Source organism: Canis aureus, chromosome 16, assembly GCF_053574225.1.
Source record: "Canis aureus isolate CA01 chromosome 16, VMU_Caureus_v.1.0, whole genome shotgun sequence".
Lineage (NCBI taxonomy): Eukaryota > Metazoa > Chordata > Mammalia > Carnivora > Canidae > Canis > Canis aureus.
Window position 1 is genome coordinate 12,572,324 of NC_135626.1, and position 25,074 is coordinate 12,597,397.

Consider the following 25,074-nt stretch of genomic DNA (forward strand, 5'->3'; position numbering starts at 1 on the left):
CTTTGTCATGTCTAGAAGACATGCTTCTCCGAGTTGCTAGGGCTTTTCCAGCTGGTGGACACTGCCCATGCGGAGGCCAGGGCTCCCTGTGTCCTGCACAGAGGTTCCTGGAACAGGATGCAGGGCTGTCTCCAGGTGGGCTAGCCCCGTCTCCCTCCTGGCCACCCTTTTGCATCCATGGGCATGGCAGCTGTGACAGGATGGGAAGGTGCCCGCCATGGAGGTGGGGCATCAGCAGCACGTCCTCTCCACGCCCTACCCCAGAGGCACCACTGGGGTAGCCAATAGAGGGCCACATCCGCCAGTGGGGCTGCCCATGGGGTACCCTGCGCCCTCCGGAGCCCTGAGACTGCACACAGATTGGAGGCTCTGTTTATTAGATGTATGGCTGTGCACAGTGCACTCACCGTGTCTGCTCCCTCAACCCTCTTGGCCACAGCCGCTCACCCCCAGAACCTTCTGAGATGCTCCCCAAGTGCTCTCTGTCGCGGGGGGGCACCCCTCAGCCCCTGAGGCCTCTGCGCTGGCCCCGCCGCAGCCACTGCTCACGTCTGGCTGCTTCCACCCACTCGCCGATGAGCCTGGCCTCAAACCTGCGAGCCTCCCTGACGGATGCGGGGTCTTCTGGGTGAGATGCTCTAAGGAACAGGCAGGGGGGCTTCAGCTAGGCAGTGGGCCCCAGCCTCACTGCACCCCACAAGCAGCCACTGGTCCCGCCCCACACAGCACTCCTCCAGGCAGTACCGCACCTGAGGTCCAGGTGATGGGCTCCCCCCTGGATGGTAATGGCGAGGACCGTCGCGCTCAGGTTACTCTGGATCTGTGGGAAGACATTCGGTCCACTGCCCCCCTGCCTGCCGTTCCCTTGTCCGCCCTGCAGGGCTGGCCCACTGCAGAGGCAGAGACTCCCATGTGAGTCCGTGGCCTGAGTGGCCTCCTTAGAAAGGACGGGAGGTTACAGGACCACATGTCCGGTCACACCAATTAGGGGAAGGGGTGCAGGGTGGGGGGGCGGTTCAGCTCAGATTGAGACCTTGGGGCCATGAGCAGCATAGGGCTCTGGGCTCAGTGGGTGGTCTGCTCAGTCTCCCTCTCCCTCCACCCCTACCCAAAATTGAGGAAGAACCATTAAAGGGAGGAGGAAATTGGAGTTAGAAGGAAAGTGAAGGCCGCACAGAAGCTAGGTGTGGAGGCTGGCCGACAGCAGGGAGTGCCCCCTCACCTCCCCCACCCCCCCAACCCCGTGCACCAAGGCTTGCCCCGCCCCTAGCCCTGCCCCCCCTGCCAGGATGCCCCGGCCAGGCCTGGGGGCAGCCTCAGGCCATGACTCACCCCACCCCCTGCCCAGGGGTCCAGGTCCCCGTTGGAGAAGAGGATGTTGCTGGCAGCTCTGAGGTCTAAAAGGGACAGCGCAGGTGTGAGCGGTGAGTGGATTGCGGAGCAGAGTCGGGACGGAGGGAAGGATGCCGCCCCCTCAAGCCTCACCGTCCCCCCCGAAGCTGGTCTGCAGCCAGTCCCTCCGAGGCCACACGCCCCACGTGTCCAGGCAGTACTGCTGGCGGAGGGCGTCAGTGAACGGCAGCTCGGGGAAGAGGTCTGTCACATTGTTGCTGGAAAATGTCAGGTTGATCTCGGTGCAGGCCTGGGGGATGCACCGCACATGGGTCAGGCCGGTGGGGTGGGCGACCCCATCCCGCACCTTAGACCCAGGCGGTCCTGGGCAGCGAGCACCCCCTTACCTGGTAATCCCAGGCTTTGGCATTGGGGCCTGAGCCGCAGCCCGTAGGGTCTGCACAGGCCTGGTACTGCAGGTAGATGTCATAGCAGGGCACAGTGCCCGAGGAGTTGTACACCAGACCTGGGGGACAGGGGTGTGGGACCCGCAGCCTGGACGCCCGCCTCGCCCCCTCAGAGGGCTCCCGCATGCCCAGGGAGGAGTGGGGTTCCTGGGGTTCCTGGGGTCTGGCCTCTGAGGGTAGCTAGGGGACCCACTTGACATACCCCTCCCAGCAGGGCAGGCTGGCTTCCCTCCCTGGACCTCTGCGAGAACCTGTGGACAGAGCCCCCCAAGGCCGGGTAGGGACTGCATGGGGCGTTGTTGCTGCTCGCCTCATGTGGGCCTCGCCCCCAAACCCTGTCCACCCCCCACGTGGCACCAGGCCCAGGGCTGAGGGCACACGCACCTGCCAGTGCTCTTAGCCCCTTGATGCTCTGGCTCTCACTCAGCAGCCGGTCACAGCCGACCTAGGGATGCCACCAAAGACCCTCACTCGGCCTGCTGCCCCTCCCAGTGTGCCCTTCCCTGGTCCCAGGCCCCAAGTGGCTGTGAGGCTCTTGGGCTGCTCAGCACCGGCTGGCCCAGGGCCCTCCCCAGGTCCCAGCATCTCCTTATGCCCAGGGGTGGGCGTCTTGCCTTGACTGGGTTGGCAGGAAGGTGCGCAATGAAGTGGGTGGGGTACGGGTAGTCCATCATGGCCAGCACAGTGAAGGCGTTCCGGGCAAACCCAAAGAGCTGGGTCAGGTCCTTCCGGCTGGACAGGGGCTGGCAGGTGCCAAACTCCCGGCTGACCACGTCACAGGCTGCCAGGAGACGGCGAGACAACAGTCTCCTGAGGCTGCTGGCAGGCATGGGGTGGGGGACTTGGGGCGGGGGGAGAGGTGGTCGCAGGCGCCAGGGGGGGTCCTCACCTCCCTGAAAGCACAAGTCCTGGATCTGCTGGAATGCGTCCCGCACACCCTGGGCACACTTGGGACTCTGGCCCTCAAAGTCCTGGGGAGAGGAGGGCAGTGGTGCCGCTGCTGCTGCCGCCACTGCCGCAGCCTGACCCACCCCAGGCCCCAGGCCCCTAACTCACCGCTGAGACGTCCCGAAAGAACTGGTAGGAGTCACCGAGGCCGGCCACAGCCACCACAGGCGCACTGGCTGCGAGTGCCCCGGCCACGAGATGGGGGTACTTGATCCTCATGTAGGCGCTCAGCATCCCTCCGTAGCTGGGTGGGGATACAGGGTGGGTGGGGGGGACACAGCCTCCTTGGGACCCTTCCTCCCTGCTCAGAGCCCATGGTGCCCCCAGGAGGACCTTCTAGGTCCCATGGAAATCCTGGCCTTAGGGCCAAGTAAGCGTTTGTAGCTGCAGAGAGTGAGCTGGGCAAGGACCCACCTGCCACCAAAGGCAATGGCAGGGCTGTCCTGTGCCCCGAGGTCCCGCCGCAGCGCGAGGAGCAGCCTTGCGAAGTCGGCCAGGGCCTGTTCCACTGTCAGCAGCTCCGTGTACCCGCGCCGTGTGGACTGCTCCCCAAATGGGAGTGACTTGCCGTAGTAGCGCTGCAGGAGAGCAGCAGAGGGCTGAGCCCAGGCCACCCACGCCGTGGGCCCCTGACCCCCTCACCCCCCCCCCCATGGTACCCACGTGCTCTGCGAAGATGACCAGGGCCTCTTGCTGTGCCGCCAGCTCCAGGATGAATCCCGAGTTGTTGGCGAAGGACCACACATTCCCCTCATTGCCCGTGTAGAAGAATATGGGCCCCTTGCCCCTTTTCCAGAACTTCTCTGTCCGGCGGAGGCAGGAAGCAGCAGGTTAGGGGCCGGGGCAGGACTCCAGGGTCCCGGGACCCCCAGTGCAACCTCACCTGACACCAGGAACCGCTGCTGGAAGGTCTTGTTGCCAAACCTCTCGAAGTTGAAATGGTCCAGAAGCTGCTCAAAGTAGCCCTCCCAAAAGTGGCTCTCCACAACCCTGTGGGCTGCAGGGGTGCATGCGGTGCTCAGCACAGGGGGCCCAAGCAGGCAGGGCGGGGGGTGGGGGCGACGTCTGTGGGCCCACACTCACCCCCAGTCTCCAGGCTGTGCAGCGCCAGCACCAGCAGCAGGGTCAGGGCCCTGGGCAGGGTTGGCCGGGGCTGGGCGCCCATCTCCGCTCGCGGCTGTGGGGTGCGGTCACATGATGGGCGCGCCACCCTCACGTGACAGCCTGGGCAGGGCCTTCCTTCCGGGCCCCAAGGTTCCTGCACCCACTGGGTCGCCACGGAGACTGTCGCCATAGGGACGGGGACGCAGGAAGCAGCAGTGGCTCCAAGCCCTGGTGCTGGGACTGGGAATGTGTGCGCGGCCACTTGCCCCGGCCCTCCGGGGCCCCTGCGGAGGCCCTAGCGCCTGGCCACATGGAGAGCCCAGGAAGCGGGACGGTCCCTGCTGCCCCCAGGCTGCTCCTTCTGCCATTAGGCCCCCCAGGCCCCTGCCAGCCTCCGGGCCACACAGCAGCGCCCCAGGCGGAGGGATCCCTTGAGCCCTGAGTGGGGGGCTTGGGAAGACGGGGCAGCGGGGGGGGAGGGGCCTCGGACAGGAGACCAGCAGCCTTATCCACACGACGGGAAGGGGCAGAGGCCTTGTGGCCACAGCAGTGGTGTGCCGGGGGCGGGGGGTGCGCAGCGCAGGGGTATGGCTGCTGAGACTGCGGCATGGCAGGGGGAGAGGCACCTGGCCATGGCCCCCTCTGCCTACTGCCATCACTGCCCCTCCATCAGATGCGCCCCAGGAGGAGCCACCTGTTCCCCAACATTCCAGGCCTGGGCTCAGGTGAGGGACCAGAGCAGCTGAGCCACCCCTGCCCCAGCTGCACAGAGAAGGGGAATTGCCTGTTCCCACCCCCAGACTATCCCCAGCAAAGCCTCCAGTGTCCCTGGGGCCCCCCACCTGGTGTGGGACAGGCCCGGGCGGGGTCCTGCCCTCGCTGCAGCCTGGGAACCCAGGACCCCAGGATGGAGCTGGGCTGAGGCAGGGGACTGGCCACAGGGGGACATGGCCACCCCGCACACTGTCCCAGGACGGTAACTGCGGCAACCAGCATGTGGACAATGACCGTCCATCATCTCACATCACCACATGGGTGTGGTCACCCCATGGTCACCAAGTGCCACACCACAATCACTCCACAGTCCCTGCCCCCATCCCATGCCCTTGTGTCCCTCCCCTCCTGTCCCTCCTCCCATGTCCTCTTGTCAATGCCCTTATTCCTGTGTTCCTGTGTCCCCATCCCTGTGGCCCTGTGGCCCCACATCCCCCTGTCCCTCTGTCCCTGTGCCCCTGTGTCCTCGTCCCTGTGTCTCTGTCCCTGTGTCCCTGTGTCCCTCATGTCCCCGTGTCCCTATCCCTGTGTGCCCACCGTGTCCCCGTGTCTCTAGTCCTATCTGCCCACCCTTGTGCCCCCGTCCCCGTCTCTGTGTCCCCGTCCCCTGTCCCAGTCCCTGTGTCCCCGTCCCCTGTCCCAGTCCCTGTGTCCCCATCCCCTGTCCCAGTCCCTGTGTCCCTGTGTCCCCCTGTCAGGTCCCTATGTGCTTACCTTCTTGTTCCCGTCCCTGTGTTCCCGTGTCGCCATCCTGTCTCTGTGTCCCCAAGCTCCCATGTCCCCGTCTCCCTGTGTCCCTGTTCCTGTGTCCTCGTACCCGCACCCAGGGCTGCCTGTCCTGTGTTGAGTAGAGCGCTGCCCTTGCGGGGTCTTCAGGGCCTGTGCAGGGTAGAGGCCAGGACAAGCCCTGAGGGCTCACAGCTCCTCCCCCGTGCCGGGGGGACAGCCTCTCCTCCAGCTGCTCCTACTGTCGTCTCAGCTCAGGAGCCCTGACCCTGACGGCCCGAGCGCAGACGCACCATGTCCTCTCCGAACCCTCCCCGCAGCTCCTCCGTGCGGGGGGCAGCACCGGGAAGGCCCAGAGAGGCGAATTTTGACTCCCTCTGCCCGTCCTGCCCACTGGGCAGCCCAGAGCACGCGGGTACGTCTGGGCGTCCAGAAGCCACCCTCCAAGCTGCACAGGGGGCCAATGACGTTGGGGCCACAGCTGGGTCCTGATCCCCCTCCACGGCCCACAGATTTGGGGAGCCAGCCCCTCCCAGCCACCTGCTCTGCCCCCTTAGTCCTCAGAGCTACAAGGAATGGGGCGGAGCTGGGAGGCAGGAGACCCACGTGGGTGCGTGTGCTGTTTGGAAGTCGGCCCCATGAGCAAGTACGTGTGTCACACACACTATGACGTGCCCTCCACCATTATCCAAGGTGCCTTTACTTGTCGCTAAGCATTAGTTTTTTGTTGTTGCGTTTTAGAAATTAAAGAAAAATGTATCTAAATTCTTTATCAGATACGTAAGTTACATTTTCTCCCTTTCTGTGGGTGGTTTTTTCCATTGTTGATCTTGCCTTTTATGCACAGTTTTTTTTACTAAGTCCAACTAGTTTGGTGCTTGTATTGCTAAGAACCCACTGTCAGACCCAGTGCTTGAAGATTTGACCCTGGGTTATTTCTCGGAGTTCTGTTTTTAGCTCTTTGTTTTTTTTAATAATTTTTATTTATTTATGATAGTCACAGAGAGAGAGAGAGGCAGAGACACAGGCAGAGGGAGAAGCAGGCTCCATGCACCGGGAGCCCAATGTGGGACTCGATCCCGGGTCTCCAGGATCGCGCCCTGGGCCAAAGGCAGGCGCCAAACGGCTGCGCCACCCAGGGATCCCTGGTTTTAGCTCTTTGAGTCATTGATCAATTTCTAGTTAATATTTTGTATGTGGTGTGAGTAGAGGTCCAACTTCATTCTGTGCATTTCAAAATCCACCTTCCCATCATCATTTGCTGAAGACAAAGTTCTTTTTCTCCTTTGCAAAAACTCAGTTGCCACATATGTTGATTTCTGGACTCTCCCTTCACTTAAGCCAGCGTCACACAGTTCTGAATACTGCACCTTTGTAGTAAGTTTTTATATTGGGCAGTATGTGTCCTCCAACTTTGTTCTTTTTCAAGAATATTTTGGCTATTTGGGGCTTCTTGCAATTCCATATGAATCTGAGGATTGACTTTTCCATCTCAGCAAAAAAGGCTGTTGGAATTTTAAGAGGGGTTGCACTGAATTTGTAGACCATTTCGTCTAGTATTGACATCTTAAAATTAAGTATTCCTATCCATGAACAAAAGGTATCTTTCCACTTATTTAGGTCTCCTTTACTTTCTTTTAGCAGTGTTTTCTAGTTTTCACGGTTCAGGTACAGCACTTCCTTGGTTAAATTTATCCCTATTTATTATTTTAGGTGTTCCTTTTAGGGTTTTGTTTTTTTAGGTAAACTCTACACCCAACATGGGGCTCAAACTTACGACCCAGAGATCAAGAGTCGCATGCTCTGACTAAACCAGCCAGGTGCCCCAGTTCCATGTTATTTTAAATAATATAAATTTATTTTTATTATTTAAAATAATTATTCTAATATTTTTTAATTTAAAATTTAAAACTGTTCCCTGCAGGTGTAAAGGTACATAACATTTTGTTTTTTTAATATATATATATTTTTTAAGACTTTATTTATTTATTCATAGAGACGCAGAGAGAGGGGCAGAGGCACATGCAGAGGGAGAAGCAGGCTCCACGCAGAGAGCCTGACGTGGGACTTGATCCCACAACTCCAGGATCATGCCCTGGGCTGCAGGTGGCGCTAAACCACTGCGCCACCAGGGCTGCCCGGTACATAACATTTTGATTGCTGACCTAATGCCTTGCAATTTTCCTGAATTTATTGGCTCTAGTAGTGTTCTTATGAATCCTTCTGGATTTTTCTATACACAGGATCGTATCACAAGCAAATAGTTATACTCCTTCCTTTCCAATTCAAATGCCCTTTCTTTCTAGCAATGGTGAGAGCAGGTATCCTTTCAGCTTTGTCTTTCACTATCGAGTATGAGGTCGGCTGTGGGTTCTTCGTAAATGTCCTTCATCGTGGTGAGGAAATCTTCTATCCACAGTTTCCTGTTTCTACTGTTGGCTTTTATCAATTGCAGTGATCATGTAGGTTTCCCATTTCACTCTACTAATACAGTCTACTTCATTGATTGTTCCTTTTTCCTCCGGAAGTCAGCGTCATTCCATAAGCACGATGCCCCGGAGGTCCACACAAGTCGTTGTACCAACAGATCATCCCCTTGTATCCTGTTGTATAGATTGTTAATTTCCTTATAATGAACCACTCTTGTTTGCATTCTCAGGTAAATTCCACTGATCCTGGTGTAAAATATTTTAAATATACTGTTGGATTTGGTTTATCAGTTTATTTGCTAAGATTTTTGCATCAATAGTCATAAGGAATACGGGCTTATAGTTTTTTTATTGAAATGCATCTGGTTTTCATGTCAAGGTAATATTGGCCTCACAGAATAAGTTACTGTTTCCCCTTCTCAATTTTCTGGGAGTTTGAGACAGATTGCTGTTAACTCTTTAAAATGATATTTTACAAGATTTTACTTATTCATGAGTGACAGAGAGAGAGAGGCAGAGACAAAGGCAGACTCCATGCAGGGAGCCCGATGTGGGCCAAAGGCAGGCGCTAAATCACTAAGCCACCCAGGGATCCCCTAAAATGATTTAAAAAAAAAAGATTTTTTTAAACATTTAAAAAAATTTTTTATTTATGATAGTCACACAGAGAGAGAGAGAGAGAGAGAGAGAGAGGCAGAGACACAGGCAGAGGGAGAAGCAGGCTCCATGCAGCGGGAGCCCGACGTGGGACTCGATCCCGGGTCTCCAGGATCACGCCCTAGGCCAAAGGCAGGCGCCAAACCACTGTGCCACCCAGGGATCCCCCCAAAAAAAGATTTTTAAAGTAATGTCTACCCCAGACGTGAGTCCCAAACTCACAGCTCCAAGATCAAGAGTTGCACACTCCGCCAACTGAACCAACCAGGGGTTCAAACTCTTAAAATGTTTGGTAAAATTCACCAGTGAAGCCACCTGGTCCCTGCCTTTTGTTTGTTGGGAGGCTTCATTTCGTGATTTTTTAAAAACCTATTTGTTCAATCTGTTTGTTCTAAGTCTGTTGAAATTTCCTGTATGATCTAAAGCTAACTTAGGTAATTCTTGGATTTTAGGGAATTTGTCCATCTTAAAAAGATCATCAAATTTGTTGGTGTACAATTTTTTACAATATTCTCTTATAATCCTTTTTATTAATCTTTAAGGTTACTAGTAATGCCCCTGCCCCACTTATAGTTCTGATATTAGTTGTTTGCCTTCTGCTTTGCATTGTCATTTTTTATCAATTTTGTTGATATTTTCAAAGAACCAACTTTTGTGGTTTTGCGGACCGTCTCTCCTGTTCTCCTCTATTTTACCTCCATTCTGCTCTATTATTTCCTTCATTCTACAAGCTTGGAGACTAGTTTGTTCTTCTTTCCCTAGTTCCTCAAGTGCATAGTTTGGTAATAATCTGAGTTCTTTTTTTTTTTTTTTTTTTTTTTTAGTAAACTCTACTCTCAATGTGGGGCTTGAACTGATGACCCTGAGATCAGGAGTCACACATTTCACACATTTCATGGACTGAGCTAGCCTGACACCTGGTTTCTTCCTTTTCCTTAAAAAAAAATTTTTTTTAAGATTTTATTTATTCATTCATGAGAGAGGCAGAGACACAGAGAGGCAGAAGCAGGCTCCATGCAGGGAGCCTGATGTGGGACTCGATCCCAGACCCTGGGATCACGACCTGAGGCAAAGGCAGACGCTCAACCACTGAGCCACCTGGGCTCAATCTTTTAAAATGTATTACTACCTGTTTTGTGTCCTAATATTGATATATCCTCAAGAACGTTCCACGTGCCCCTAGCGTGGACATCCTACTGTTGTTTGGACTGCTTCCATATGTTGGGTCTCACCAGTTTATTGTGCTGTCCGTGTCCTCGACTTCCTTACTCATATTCTGCTAGATGCTCTATCCATCATGAACGTGATTCAGTGAAGTCTCCGCCTGTGACTAGAAACCTGCCTGTTCTTCAATGCTGCCAGTGTGCTTCATGTGTTGTGGAATCTGCTGTTTGGTGCGTATCTAACTTTTGAAATCTTTTATTAGAATCTTGTTTTATTTGTTCAGATACAACAAAAGCCGTATCTATCTTTCCCTCTCAGAACAGTGTTTGGATTCAAGTCCACTTTCTGTGGCAGTGGCAGAGCCAGGGCAGTCCTCTTTGGTCACAATTCAGGTGGATTAGACTTCACCACCCTCCCACCTCCCATCAGCCTGTATCTCTGGGGCCATACCCAATCTCTCCTAGGCAGCATATAGTTGTATCATACTGTTATTTTATTTTTAAGGTTTTATTTATTCATGAGAGACACAGAGAGAGGCAGAGACACAGGCTGAGGGAGAAGCAGGCTCCATGCAGGGAACCTGGTGCTCCAGTACCAAACCCTGAGCCAAAGGCAGATGTGCTTAACAACTCTGAGCCACCCAGGTGTCCCATCATATCGTTATTTTAATTTAGCCTGCTAATCTCGGATTTTGATTGGTGTTTCATCCATTTTCACTTAAGGTAACTCCCAATGAAACTTATTTTTACAACCTCGCTCTTGTTTTGTACATGTTATGCCTTTTTTGTCCTTCATTTCCTCCATGAACTTTTTTTTTTTTTTAAAGATTTTATTTATTCATGAGACACAGAGAGAGAGGCAAAGGCAGAGGGAGAAGCAGGCTCCATGCAAGGAGCCCAACACGGGACTCGATCCCAGGACTCCGGGGTCATGCCCTAAGCCGAAAGCAGATGCCCAACTGGGTGTCCCACTGTTTTTTCCTTAAAAATAATTTTTTTTTTAGTGAACCTTTTTAATTCCCTTCTCATTTCCCTTTGTATCTCTTAGGTATGTTCATTGTGGTTACCATGGAGATTAATTACATCTAAGACCCTCAATTTGTAATGTACTTCCAGTGGACATGAACTTCACTCACTAACATGTATAACCCAACATTTAAACAACTCCAACCTACTTCTTTATGTTACTGGCATCACAAATTACACTTTGTACATTGTGGGCTCCCAGACATAATTTGTAATGAGCTTTTATGTGTATCTGTTAAGTCCTGTAGGATCAAAATTGGGAGTTACAACAAAAAACAGGATACTGGTGTTTGTATTTCCCCAGTTCTGTCTTTAGCAGAAACCTTCATTTCTCCCTAGAGTGTTGAGATACTACCTAGTGTCCTTTTGTTTCCACCTGAAGGATCCCCAGGAGCACTTCACGCACACCAGGCTGACTGGCAACCAGCTCCTTGGCCTTTACCTGGGAAGATCTTAAATTCTCCATTTTTTGAGTCAATTTTGCTATATATAGAATTCATAGTCTTCTGGCCTGTTTGTTTGTAAAGATTAGAGAGAGTGCAAGCGAGCACGCACCCACCATGGGGGGAAGGGCAAAGGGTGAGAATCTTAAGCAGATTCCCCACTGAGCAGGGAGCCCAACGGTGGACTCAGTCCCACGACCTACTAAGATCATGACCTGAGCCAAATTACATGTTGAACATTTCACTGAGACAGCCAGGCACCCCCTATTTTGGGGGGAGAAATTGGCTGTTGACCTTACTGAAGAGATTTATGCATCACACGTTGCTTCTGATTACATCAGGATTTTTTCAACACTATCTGCTCTGGGTCTCTGAATTGATTCTACAAGGAAGTCACTTAAGTGTCTTGAATTCGTAGATTTATATCTTATGACATCAAATTTGGTAAATTTGCATCACTTTTTCAAATATTGTCACGCCCCTTTCTGTCTTCTGAGACTCCTATGGTAATGCACACGCAGGGCCGACTCAGGATGGGGCCCTGGGGGTCCTGTGGGCTCTGTTCACGGTTCTTCATGTTCTTCTTCCACTGCTCAAATCAGGGGCTGTCAGTCCCACTTCCGGGCCCTCTCAGAACTCCTTCTGCTATTGGCCACCACTGATAAATATCCCAACTACACACTTCAGCAAAAGACTTATTCCTCTTGATGATTTCCCTTACCAATATCCTCAGAGCACACAAACATTTCCTGATTTGTTTTATCACCACATGCATGTTTTGAGTTTTTAGAGCACATTGAAGAACCTTCTTAGTCTTTTTCTAAGAATTCTCATATCTGGACCTCTTTAGGGATAGTTTCTACCAACTAACTTCATTCCATTAAATGAGCCATACTTTTTTTCCTCATGATTTGGTTATTGCTATTGTTGAAGACTGATCATGATGGTTCTGCCTCCTTCATGTTTCTAGGGAGAATCAGAGGTTGGAGCCACCTCACTGCCATGCTACAGACACCCACTCCACTTCCTTGACTATACTCAACTTTGCCATGATACTGAAGTCCCGAATTGCATTAACTTTTGTACCTTATAAACTGTAGCAAAAGTTAATGAAAAGCAAAACTGGGTTTAATACTCCTCACTACCCACTGTTTGCTGTTTGTCTGTTTCCAGGAAAGGCTGGCGTGAACCTTCTGTTCCCAAAGAGTGAGCATGTCAACTTGTACAATGAAAGGTAAGTTACACACAGTGTTAACTTCTGTATGGAAGATGGCAGTATGATCTGGGACACAAAGATGACATCAACGGACTGAAATCTAGATGTCCAAAACAATGGCTTTTTCTCAATCTACACAAAAATCATTGAAGGAAGAGATCCACTTACCAACATGGGAAACTAATTTATGCTGCCTGGAAAGTCCATTCCTTGGCATGGTCCAGGAGCAGGATGAACTGGTCCCCACCTCTCCTGGCGCCCCCTGCAGGGCCAGGAGAGGATCCCTGAGTCCAAGTGTAAACACCACAGTCCGCCAGGTGCACTGAGACCCTCGGACCAGCATACGTGCCAGCTCTGAGACTCCAGGCTGAGCCCCATGTTGGTACGTCCCTTCAGCTATTGTCTCTGAACATGATGTGGGGGGACCCAGAGCAGCCCTGGAGATACCAGGATGGAAACGGGGCCGGGCACCAGCAGACGAGAAGATATTTGGGTATTCGGAATGTAAACATGATTCAAGATTCACAGGAAGAAGGAAAAACTCTCCTCTAGTGGACAAGACAACCCTGAATCACAGCAAGGATGTGTCACAACTGAGGCAGGGCCCACAGGGGCATCACACCTCCCTGGGCGGGGCCCAGATGGGCAAGGGGTGAGCCTCCGTGTTGAACACATAGGTGTCCAGGCTGAGCAGGTCTGGGTCATCAGAGAAGAGCAGATACAGGTACTTAAGCGTCTCCCCCAGAAAAAAGCTCTCCATCTTGTCCCTGGGCTGGGGATTGAGGGGATCCTGGACGTTGCTGATGGAGGAGTAGCCACCCGAGGGGACCTGCGCAAGAGGCAAGACCATGGCGTCAAGGCTGCAGGCACAGGCAGCTCCCCGTGCCAGCCTCGGCCCGGGGGTGAGGCCCCGGCAACCAGAGGAACCCCACCCCAAGTCTCCCTGCCTCACCGCAGTGTGCCCTACACGGGCCAGGGCAGGGTCGGGGTGGGGGACCCCAAGGTCCACCAGGGAACTGGCCCCCCTCAGCGGAGCCAGTTGGCCATGGGGCCTCCAGACACCCCCTCGGAGATGCCAGCTCCTCTCGAGTGACCCGATGGCAAGCGCCGCCTCCCAAGGCCCCAAGGGCACCCGAGGAGCCCAGAACCCACCGCCTTCCACACCACAGGGCAAAGGACAAGCTTTGGCTCTGCAGGGCAGGTGGTGGGCCCTGGACAGGGCATGACCGTGTCTGAGCCATGGCCCCGATGGCAGGACGAGAGGCGCCACGGTCCCAGTGCCATCTGGGGAGCAGGGCCCCCGAGCCCATCCCGGGGTGGAGGAGGGCCGCCCAGGCCACACGGAATATCCGGGGAGGATGCGCCCCGTGCATACCAGGCCGCCGCAGGCGCCCTCCCCACACAAGCAAGCCCCTTGGGACGCCCCAGCCCCCGAGACCCCGGGTCCCACGTGCCCTGAACTCCCGAGGTCACGGTGCCTGCCCTCCCAGTCCCAGCCGCTCTGGGCCAGATGGCCGGCAGGCAGCTCACCCGCGTGTACGTGTTGAAGCTCTGCAGAATTTCCCAGCCCCAGTCCTGGTACTTGCGGTCCCCCGTGAGGCGGTACAAGTAGAACAGGCTCTCCACCGTCTCGGGCCGCAGCAGGTTGTGCCTGTCGGCCGGCTGTGGGGGCGGGGGGGCGGAGGGGAATGCGGGCTGAGCTCAGGCCAGGCCCCCAGGCGCCCCCACACCCCGGCCCTGCTCACCTTGACTTGCACGTCTTTGTGGTCGTTCTGGGGGTACAGGTTGAAGTGCACGATTTCGGGGCTCAGCCCCGTCTCCATCTGACGGTTCATCTGGTAGCAGGTGTCCATGAGCGCCCGGGCCAGCTCCATGTGGTCGGCGGGCAGGCCGTGGTGGGCGCCCAGAGCCAGCGTCCCTGGCAGGAAGCATACCAGGTGGTCCTGAAATCAGAGCAGGTCCTCACCACTGCGGAGTCTGTGGCCGCACAGCGCAGGGGGCATGGCGCCGACAGCAGGGCTGGCGCTGCCTCGGTTCCACACAGGCAAGGGACTCCCCGTGGGCCCAGCATCTGGCGCTCCACGTGAGCGGGGGGAGCGGGGGAGGGGGGAGGTAGCGGCTGGCTCCCCTGGACCGACCCCGACCCCAGACACCCCCGGGCTTCAGCGGGACCCATAGTAGGAGACCAGCAGTGACCCCAGGGCAGAGGGGACACGGAGAGGCACGGGGAGGGCCCTGGTGCCCACTGCGGACCTCAGTGCCCCTGTGACTGCGCCCTGCTGTCGTCACGGGAACGGGTCCGGGCCACGCAGCCCTGCCTGGACCTGACACAAGCAGACCCGAACCGGGAGAACTCCCGCTCCACGGCTGGGCTGCCACCGCTCTCTGCAATGTCCTGACTCACAAAGCCGTCCGATGGGAGTCCAAGGCCCCCCACCCACCCCGGGTCACCCACGTGCTCACCATCTTGGCGCTGAAGCGGCCGTGGGCCAGCTCCCCCACGAAGGTGAGCTTTCTGGGCTCAGACCTGCGCAGCAGGTGCCTTCTGATTCCCTCGATGGCTTCCAGGTAGTCTTCTAGCAACCTGAGCAGACAGGGGGCCCCCTCAGCGCACGCCAGGCAGGCGCATGGCCCCCACTTCCCCGCCCCGCGATCGGGCACGTGCATGCTAGTGGCCCAGACGCCTGGCCCCGTCTGGGGTGGCATCAGGCCAGCGCAAGCCAAGGCTCGTGGCCGTTGGCGGCGTGGGGCACAGGGCTCGGCCCTCCGCTCCCCTGGACGGGAGCGTTCCTCTTGACGCCCCCCCCCCCCCGAGGGGCCCCCCAAGACCAGCCTCAGCAGGGCCCCAGGACCCACATGCCCACCACGGCTCTCTGTGCCGGGATGCCCTCGTCTCTGCCCGCAGGGGTCAGCCCGCAGCTGCCCCCCAGGGGTCAGGGGTCGCTGTCACCCCTAGGCTCGAGACCTCAGGAACATCCAGTTCTCTCCCCCGTGCCATACAATGCACGATGCAGTAGCGACCGCATCGCTCTCCGGGTAAGCGTGCATTCTGAGCGTCAGAACAGTAAGCGCCGGGTGGCCCAGGGGAACCTGGCCACCTGCGGCTGGGGAGCATGTGCGCAGGGGGAGGTCTCCACACCCCAAGGATGCCTGTTCGGCCAGGCCAGGCCAGGCCCCAGGCCCCCTCCTCCTCATCCTCGGCACAAAGGCCATGGTTGGAAGAAACACGTTCCCGAGGGGGGGCCGAGGCTGGGCCGGCATGGCTGTGGCTGCCTGGCCAAGGACCGGGGATCAGGGGGCGTGGGGACCCCACCCCAAGGCAGCAAAAACCGGCCTCACTGCGTCTCCTGCTTTCCACCCTGGATCCACTGCTTCAGCAGGTACTCGTAGTAGCTGTCGGCCCTGGCTCCCAGAGTGAACACGCCCATGTGCGTGAAGAGGCCGCTGTGCGTATTGATGAACATGGGCACCAGCCCGTCCTTCTTGCCCGACAGGGAGTGGACATGCCGCGTCACCTCCTCCGCAGCCTCCTGGGGCAGACGAGGGGGGAGCGGGGTGAGCGAGAGAGCGGGTGGCCCGTGGCACAGAGGGGCTCCGTGGGCTCGTCCCCTCACCCCCCGCCAGGACTGACCCGCTGGGCCCTGCGGAGCAGAGAGCAGGCCATGATCCCGGCCATGGCGCCCTCAGCCTGGCTTCCCTGGGCAGGGGGGTTTCTGAGACCCGCCCGGGCGGGCCCCACAGCGCTGGGCCCGTCTGTTCACGCACGACTGCCTCGATGCCTGGGCAGGGGCCACAGGCCCGGTGATAGGACTGAGCTCAGCCGCAGGGGGCTGTGCCTCGAGACCACAGCCCCGTCCACACCACCTCCGGCCCAGGCATGGCCGTCTTCTCCCACTCGCTGGAGGGAAGGCAGGCGTGTCTGCTTCTGCGCCCGGGCTTGCCATGCGTCCACCCGGTGACTCCTGAGCGGCCACAAGACCCAACGGCCTCAGCTCCTCTCAGCTCGCTCGTCATCCCAGGTGGCTCCCCGCAACCAGGCTCCACAGCTCTGTGCGCATTTTGTCACCACGCTCAGGACCCCGCACGAAGACCGGCAGCCTGGCCTCTACCCCACACAGACGCCCACGCTGACTCATAGATCCTCTCGAGGCGGAGGGGCCCGCACACCACCCATCCCCCAAGGACACAAACACCTGGGGCGGCCCGCATTGGAAATGCCGCAAGTCATGGGTACGGAAACCGCATCGAGCGCGAGGCACCCTGACGCGCCCGCTACGATGGTCACGGGAGCACGGCCCTCACCCCCCATGTCCCCGCCCCCGTCGGAGATGACCCGGCGCCCCCCGCCGACGAGCGCCTGCACAGGACATCACGGGATCCGTCCACAAGATGGGGTGCTGCTGGGCCACGGACAGGGGCGACCTGCACACGTGCCACGACACAGACGTGTCCGGAAATGCTTTCCACGCAGATGACAACGTCGCGCGCGCTAAAAGGGCCAGACGCGGGAGGCCTGTGCTGCAGGACCTCGCCCACGCCGGATGAAAAACGGAGAGCCACCCACACGCACACGGCTCGCTCTGTGGTCCCAGGCCCCAGAGGGCAGGAGGGTGCGTCACGGGCGATGGATCACCTCTCAGGGGGGACGTCGTTCGGGACTCAGAACGTGGCAACCGCTGTGCCCGAGGAATGCGGTATGGCTGCACGTGGAGAGCCTCGCATTCTTAGCACGTGACCCACATCTCAGTGTCTCAAGAGAAAGAGGAGAACGAACGGCACAGCGTGCCGAGTGCAGAAGCTGCCCAGGAGGAGCACGGAGGGACGAGGACTGCCTGACAAAGATGCTGACAGCCAGGCGGGGAGTCCAAAAACCACCACCAGGCCCAGAGGCCACGCAGCACAGAGCCACCTAGCCCAGCCGACCCCAGGGGTACTGGCACCCTCCTCCCAACACCCCCGCTGTCCGCATGCCACTGCGGCACGTGGGAGGCCGGCAGGGGGGGACCCTGAGGACGGGGGCCCGGGTGATGCCTCGACGCCCCAGCATCCGTCATCAGGGAGGAAGAGGGATCCACTGAGAGCAAACAGGGACCGACAGAGGACACGGGAGGTTGGTGTCACCGCGACCCGGGGTCAGGGTGCACCCCAGCCCTCGCCCCCTGCACCCGCCGGGCCCATGCCTACCTGAAACTTCTTACTTCCCGTGAGGCGCGAGAGCTCCCGGAACTCCAGCTGAATGCTCGTGACCTCGGCCACCGTGCTGTCCGAGGTCCAGCGGGGCGGGTGGGCGGCCCCAGTGCCGATGTTGACGTCGGAGTACGGGATCTTGGAAGGCGTCTGGAACGCAGGCATGAGCCGATTCCCAAAATCTTCCTGACACAACAACATGGCGAGGCGTCAAGGCTCCCTGCTGCCCGGCGGCCTTGCCTCCGTCCCATGACGCCACCCTGGCCCTGAGTCTGCCCAGTTATGGGGACGTGGGACCTGCCAGCTTCACCCGGCCTCGACGCACCATGGCCGCAAATCGGAGCTGGCCCCGCAGAGCTCCGAGAGGAATTCCCTGCAGGTCGCGGTGATACAGGCAGCGCTAGGCCAGCTCGTGCGCACGTGCGCAAAGGAGGCCCCACCGGATCAGGGGTGGGAGATCTGGGAACGGACCCCCCCACGCCCCCCAATCCCTCGAGCCGAGAAACAACTGTTTGCTCACTCGCTGGGACTCCTCTCCCCGCAGCGCGAGCCGGCCCGGGCTGAGACACTCACAGCCTTCCTCAGGAAGAGCTCGTCCCCCGACAGGTGGTAGGCGCTCAGAAGCCCACCAAGGATCCGGATTGTGCTCTCAAACAGGTTGACGTCCACATCTTTCTGAAACCGTAGCTTCTTCGACACCCACTTCCTGGCCTCTTCAAACTCTGAGACGTGAAACAGCGAGGGTAGGGGAGCCCGTTGCCGGCCTCGTGCCCCGGGGCCTCTCCCTCGGGGCTCTGTGCTTCCTCCCATCTCTCTCTCTCTCCCACAGGTTTGCGTGTCATGGCCTGCGGGCTGGGCAGGAGCCCTCACACCCCCCAGGACACAGATAAGACGAGCCGGCATGCACTCGGGCGCTCAGGCAGTCGTCATGAAAGATCGTGGCATCCGAGGCCGTGGGGTCACCTCACAGGAGGCGTTGGCCTCCTTGGATGACTTAACTGGACTTCCTGAGATCGGCTCAGAGATAACCTAGGCCGGTGATCCCACGACCACCCGATCCGTGTGGCTCCAGGAGGATGTGCGTGAGGCAGAGACCCCGGTGCTGATGGCCTCTCGGGTCACGGGTCACCTCCCGCCACAGAGCCCCTTCTGGACGCCGCGGAAGCACTGGCTGGAACTTGCTGGGGGGTGAGGGGGGCTGCCCTGTGGGTCCTCGGGGGCCTGACGTCAAACAGCAAAGCAGCTGCCTGTGCACGGCACGTCCACTCCTGTCACCCACGAGAAGGAGAGCACGCCAGAAGGAAACAGCAGCGTTTCCCCCATCCGGGCACCGTTCACCCTCCCTTCCGCCCGCCCGAGTGTCACCCGAGGAGAATCGGGGCTGTGTGTTGGGGAAGGAGCGGATACCTTTTTTCAGACCCAAAATCCACATGGTGTCCAGAGCGTCAATCAGGGTCAGGCCCAGGCCAAACCACTCACTGAAGGACCTGGACACAGGTTTCAGCTCATCATGGCCCCAGGCGAATTTGCGGTATCCGGCCCACGCGTGGCGGAAGGCGTCAATCACAGCTCTCTGACGCTCGTTTGGGGAGGCTAGAGAGAGAGAGCAGGTCACAGAACCAGCGCGGTCAGGGTTAGACAGACCCTTCTGCAGCCCCACAAGGAACAGGGCCGGGGGGCACCGTCCAGGGCTACAGGGCAGCAGTGGACGGCGCCGAAGGTCGGACCCTCACAGCTGGACCTCGCCAAGGTGGCAAGGTCTCAACCACCTGGCCTGGGCCTGTCGCCTCCACCCTCTGGGACTGCAGGGAACACGCAGCGAGCGGAGACCCCCAAGGAGGTGGCCCAGCACCTGCACAGGATCCCGTGGCTTCAGGGGTACCCCGTGAGCTGGCTGCGGGTGACCTGCACAGGGCGCCTCAGCTTCAAAGGGCCCCTTTCGCGCCCTGTCAGCCCCGGGCACGTGTATTTGCAAACAGGAACTCCCGTGGAGCAGACACACCTGGGGCCCCCCTGGAGCCTTTCTGGGGGACCTGCGACTGCCCTCCACACGTAGGAGGACAGGACCGAGTCACACAGTCACCAGGTAGACGAGACCGTGCATGTCGATGGCGTCACTGCACGTGCTCTTCCCACGGGTCTGAGGCCCATCTGGGCGGACAGACGTAACCTTGGCATCCGTCTGCAGAGCCCCACGATCGCTGTGTCTCCCCCACATGCCTGGGCCACGTGTCCCCCCGCCCCCTCCTACGGAGGCCATGGCAGCCGGGTCCAGAGGGTCACTGCCTGGGCCCCAGACTCAGCTGGCCTGGCGCAAGCACCCAAGGACCCGCTGCATGAGGCCGTGGTCTGGGCCGTCACTGGCCTAACCTCAGTTCTCCGGTCCGCGGGGCAGGGACACCACCAACAGATGACCTCAGAGAATGCCGTGAGGACCGAAGCAGGCAGGCCACCTGGGGCTCACAGAGTGCCAGCGCCCAGAAGTCCCTCGACTACTGGTGTGACCACGCAGGGCCCCGCATAGCTGCTGGGACCCAATGGGCCTGGATGGAGACGCTGAGGGGCGACCGCATCTCCACATTCCCCAGGCCCCGCCGTGGCACGGGTGCAGGCTGGAAACGAGCCTCCTGCCCACCCGGCGGCCCGTGGCTCCAGCGACAGTCGGGGCTCAGTCAACGGGCTACTGAGGAGCCCCGTGTCCTCTCCAAGGCCCTAACGAGAGCTGTGGCCTGCCTGAGGGTGTGAGGGTGACCAGCACTCGGAGGGACGGCAGGCACTCCAGCACACGTACTGCACGCTCATCCGGGTGTCCACGTACCCTCTCCGTCACAGCATCCAGGTGAGACCCAACGGGGTGCAGGTGGGGACTTACCTGCTGGGTTCTGAATCCTGGGGGCCTGGGAGGAAGGCCTGGCGGGGGCCTCTGCCTTCCTCGAAGGAAGTTCGGTGCCGGGCTGCGGCTCAATCACCGCTCCCCTCCAGCTTCAGGGACAGAAGGAAGAGCCACCAGCCAGCTGGAGGGCGAAGACTGCCAACGCCCCAAGGTCCCACTGCCCAGCCCTGGCCAGTGCCTTGCCGCCCTCCGCTCCAGGCAGGGCCCCCCCTCCCAGCCTGAGCCCCCCCACCCCCGCCTTCTATCCTGCCTGCTCTGAAAGGACAACATACTTAAGCATCACGCTCATTCTCCTTCTCTGGTTTTCAGAAACCACCAAATACAGCGGCCTCAGCGTTTCTGCACACGCAGCCCCCCGCATGGTGCTCCTCGTACCTGACCACCGTTCTCTGCGTGCTTTCCTCCTGATGAGCATCGCCCACCGCCTCATCCCTCCGCTTGGTGTCTCCCTGCCTCGGGTCCTCGGAGTCTTTACCGGGGGCTCTAAGATGCAGGTTGGGTGGTCCCCGTCGGAAATGCCTCTGAGGCTTCTAGATAAAAATATAAGTCACCCGTGAAAATAGTTCAGTTGCCTACGAGCTGCGTGCTGTTCCTTCCCCGCCCGGGACGCTCTCCCTGTCAGGCCCACCCCCACGGAGCGTGTGAACTGGCTAGAAGCACACAGCCCCGGAGGAAACTCCCTCTGTGTTCCATCACCACTCGCAGCTTTGGCCAGGAGATCCTGACGTGTGATCTCCTGGCCCCGACCAACTGAGACGGAGACCATGCCAACGGGCTGGTGCAGCCCTACACGGCTGGTTAAACTCCAGGTCCGGGATGTTGCCAGGCTGTCACGGATCCTAAAAGTAGCAAGAAAGGGTCAGGACCACGTGTCTGTGGACGGAACCAGAGAGAACACCGTCGCGGTCCAGCGCCCCAGGACTCTTGCACCTCATCCTCGGGAATGGTGCAGTGGGGGAAGGCGCCGGGTCAGGGATGGAGTGCAGGGGCCCGGGAACAGCTGGTCCTCAACACAGGGCTGGACGAGGCGCCGCCTCCAGAGGACAGCAAGGAGGCCCACTTGGGAATCAGACAAAATCCCTGCTTCTTGGCATCCACAGAATCCGTGACGCTGTTCCCGTTGTATAGACGCAAACGACATAGAGCCAGGAACCCCGTGGCCAAGAGAAAGGGGTCCGGCTGAAGCAAACTACCCAGGCTGACCCAGGTGTGGGGAACCAGTGCTGGAGCCTGAGCAACAGACGAAGTCCAAGCGGCCTCCATGAGGAGCTCCGTGTCCCGAGGTCTGGACCAGGGGCCTTACCGTCCAGGCCCCTGGTGGACACCACGCACTGGATCACTGACCTCCCAAAACAGCTCTGGGAACATGTCGTTCGGTGGGGAAACGTGCCAGGACGGCTCCACTTTCGTTACAATTACGAGAGAGCCCATATGTAAAAGAGCGACCAGAAGAAGTGAAAAAAACACCTGCTGGCTCTACAAGGGAGAAGACCCGCTTTTTTTACATACAATTTCCAGGTTATGACACTTTGGAGAGCTGCGTCCTGCTGCTCACCCGGGCAGCCCCGCCCATAGGGCCCGGCCTGGACCAATCCCAGCCCCCCTGTCCCGTCCAGATGTTCTGACGCTTCAGCTCCCTGAGCAAGCCCACCTCCCCGGCCTTGGGCACTTTTGTTCAACTCAAGCCCTGCTCTCCTGAGTCCAGCCAGAACCAGCAGAGTCTCAGCCCCAGTCATCGATTCAGTGTGCCACCCTCACAGGGGCTCCCGTGACTGGGGCACTGGCGCCAGCCTCATCCCTCACGGTGGCCACAGCCCTCTCCCTCGCAGGATGTATACCACGAGCCGCCTGCCTGCCCCGCCAGCCCGTAGCTCCTCGCGAGGGGAATGGGTCTGTTTTGCTCACCAGCTACCAGAGGCTCTGGTACGAGAGGAACAAGGGAAAGAGTATTCCCCTTTCCCGCCCCAAGCATCATCCTGCCGGCCCAGAACGAGGAGCATGAGCTTCAAACATCAACCCCGCGGTGAGACAGAAAATTCTCCCCATCTGTTGGAAACCCCTGCGGACAGACCCCAGTTACACCTCGGTTCCAAGCGCACATGTAGTTCAGCTACAGTACCTGAGGTAAGGCCCCCTGCATGTTTTCTGGATGTGCATCTGCTTTCTGAGGAGCTGGCAAGACGGGTGGATCTGCTGGTCTCGTTTTCTGCTCTTCCGCTGACCTGCCGTCCACGGCTGAACAAGAGAATAAAAACAAGCGTTTTGCCACTGGCCACACAGCCTAGTGGAGATTCAAAGTGGGTCGTAGAGCACGACATCGCAGCAGCCGTGATCCCTTAGGAAAGGACGTGCCGAGACCTGAGGAAGGTCATTCAAGTGAATCCCAGAACGGCCAGAGGGAACCCAACTTTTCTCCAAGCGCTAGCAGTTGTGGTCCTTAACCCCAACCCACGCCCGACGCGAGCAGGGCGTCTTAACCTCCTCCCTCTCAGGGAGTACAAATGGTAGCAGGCAGGCCACAGGCCTGAGCCGCCCGCAGCGCCTCCTCAGCCTTCCTTGCTGCCCCTCAGCACCTCACGGAGAAATACAGCAGGATCCCCTGCAGGCTCACCAGGACTCTGCCCGGGGCCTTTCCAGAAACGGTAACACGGGGAGGAAGTTGGGGAGGGGGGTCCCAGCAGAGCTTGGGACCATAGGACCTCCATTTCTCTGAGAGACAGAGGGGAGGGAACGCGGGTACAGGCAGCAGATGCTGAGGAAGCTGCCATGGACAAACGGAACTCACATCCCCGTCTAGCCCCACGGCTGACAGTGCTCCCGCTCCTGGTTGCCTGGACTTCTCGCCCACCCGTGGCCCGCCCCGCCCTCAGGGATGGTGCAGCTGGTACCTGTCCACTGGTCAGCCACGCTGATGTAGGACAGGAAGCCACAGAGCATCAGGAACGTGAGCGAGAAGAGTATCACGTTCCGCTGCAACCTCGACAGCTGCTTCCATTTCTAAGGCAGGCACGGGGAAGGAGGCTTGTGACCGGAAACAACAGCACCGGGACCCCGGTCCGCTGCGGCCAGTTCGTTCCCGCGGCCGGAGCAGGGGCCCTCTCGGCACGGACAGGGACGCCGGGAGAGCCGCGCGCAGGAGCCCCGCCTACCGCCCGGCCGCGGCCGAAGGGACCCCGCCGACTGCCCGGACGCGAGGTGTGGACGCCCCGAGCCCGAGACCGCGGCGCACAGGCCGAGCTCCTGACCCGCCGAGCTCCGGCCCCAAAGACGGCTGCGGGTCGGCGACCCCGGGACCCCGCGACCCCGGCCCGGACCCTCACCCTCCAGCACGAGCGCCGCCGCCAGCTTTTGCTTCCGTCGTAGCTCTGGCCGAGGCTCAGCGTCACCGAGATGAAGTCCCGATGCGGCGCCGGCGGCGGCAGCGGCGGATACATGACAGCGGCGGAGGCGGCCCGGGGGGGCCCCGCCCCCTAGCGGCGTCAGGAGGCCGGGCTCTGAGAGGGGCCGGGGGCTCCGCTGGTCCGACACCTGTGGGCAGCCATCGCAGCGGCGTCCACACCCCGCCCATCGCGTGCGCCGCCAATGCGCCTGCGCCGCGCCCTCCCAACCCCCACTGCGCCTGCGCGCGCCCTCGCGGCCCCTGCGCGCGCGCGTGTTTACGTCCCACGGCGTCGGCGCACGGCCGCACCTGCGCCGTGACCTCACGGCCTCGGCGCTCGCCCGCGCGCGCCTGCGCACAGCTCGCCCGCTCGCGCGCAGCCTCGGCCTGGGCTCGGCGTGGGCTCCGGGGAACCGGCCGGCGTCGCCGCGTGGCGGGGATTCCGGGGCCCGACTGCCCCGCCCGGAGCTAGGTGGGCCGCGCAGCCCGGCGACAGGACGGCGGCTCCCCGCGTCCATCGTCGAGGCGCGACGACGGCCCCCGCAGCGAGTGGATGCGTCCCGAGGGTCGGCTGGGCTCCGGGCCGTGCTCGGCGCTGTGCGGCCGGGCCCCTGGGCTGAGCCCGCCGCGCCCCCGCGGTCCCGGCCGTGCGTCCTGCTCCATGAGCACCGGGCCTGTCCGAGCCTGTCCCCGAGAGCCCTCGTGCGCTCCGGTGCCCCCCACGCCTCTACCGGCGGAGAGGGCGGGCAGGCTGGGAGCCGCCCCCAGGGTGTCCGACCCACTCCCTGGGTGGTCCCAGCCCCTTCACCCCCGCCCCCGCCCCCGCCCCCGCTGAAGAGTTGGGCGGCGCAGAGCGCGAGCGGCCGGGCGTGTGGCCCCCTGTTCAGGCGCACGGACGAGCGCGGCAGGCACTGCACTGGCCGGGCCCGGGATCATCACGGCTTCCTGCGTTTATTGGGCATCTGCCCCGCCCCCGCCCCCACCCCCGCATTCCGTCGCATCCGAGCGTGGCAGTCCCTCAGAAGTCAGTGGTTCCGCGGTGGCTCGTCTGGGGTCAGAGACTGTCCCGGTAGCCCGAGGGGCCTCTCTGGAGGACACAGCGGGAAGGGGCGCGCACGCCCGTGAGACAGGACTGGGAGCCCTACCATCCTGTAAGCTGCGGGTCCGCGGAGACGGCGGTCGGCACCCGGCACCTCCCTGCCTCCCTCCGTGCTGTGTGTGAGACCTGATAGAAGGGTCTAATTATTTTAAAATAAACCGTCCCTTCACAGCAACGGCGTCCGTAGTTGACCCTCCTGCTGAGAAGACAGGTTGCACAGCTTGGGGCTGT

At 59.5% G+C, this 25,074-nt stretch overlaps 3 protein-coding genes across 3 annotated transcripts; 1 reads left to right on the forward strand and 2 right to left on the reverse strand.

The window, feature by feature from the left end:
• Positions 1-356: 356 nt before the first annotated feature.
• Positions 357-4,056, reverse strand: DPP7 (dipeptidyl peptidase 7). The gene is made up of 13 exons (XM_077851525.1): positions 3,831-4,056; positions 3,631-3,744; positions 3,411-3,550; positions 3,162-3,325; positions 2,856-2,991; positions 2,689-2,770; positions 2,414-2,580; positions 2,184-2,244; positions 1,740-1,858; positions 1,486-1,642; positions 1,333-1,397; positions 750-820; positions 357-638 (listed from the first exon to the last, which is right to left on the reverse strand). The coding sequence occupies exons 1-13, from the start codon at positions 4,039-4,041 to the stop codon at positions 503-505; spliced, it is 1,623 nt and encodes a 540-aa protein (XP_077707651.1). The 5' UTR covers positions 4,042-4,056; the 3' UTR covers positions 357-502.
• A 402-nt stretch (positions 4,057-4,458) lies between these two features.
• On the forward strand, positions 4,459-20,927 carry LOC144285429 (uncharacterized). Its single transcript, XM_077850492.1, has 5 exons — positions 4,459-4,486; positions 4,594-6,044; positions 12,243-12,303; positions 18,302-20,311; positions 20,675-20,927. Exons 1-2 carry the CDS (start codon positions 4,459-4,461, stop codon positions 5,616-5,618), a joined length of 1,053 nt encoding a protein of 350 aa, XP_077706618.1. The 3' UTR covers positions 5,619-6,044; positions 12,243-12,303; positions 18,302-20,311; positions 20,675-20,927.
• LOC144285843 (endoplasmic reticulum mannosyl-oligosaccharide 1,2-alpha-mannosidase-like) lies at positions 11,472-23,942 on the reverse strand. Its single transcript, XM_077851524.1, has 13 exons — positions 23,686-23,942; positions 23,254-23,362; positions 22,485-22,600; positions 20,741-20,895; positions 20,345-20,454; positions 18,880-19,065; positions 18,046-18,194; positions 17,470-17,658; positions 15,625-15,815; positions 14,749-14,869; positions 14,031-14,228; positions 13,816-13,947; positions 11,472-13,114 (listed from the first exon to the last, which is right to left on the reverse strand). Exons 1-13 carry the CDS (start codon positions 23,797-23,799, stop codon positions 12,902-12,904), a joined length of 1,983 nt encoding a protein of 660 aa, XP_077707650.1. The 5' UTR covers positions 23,800-23,942; the 3' UTR covers positions 11,472-12,901.
• Positions 23,943-25,074: the final 1,132 nt, after the last annotated feature.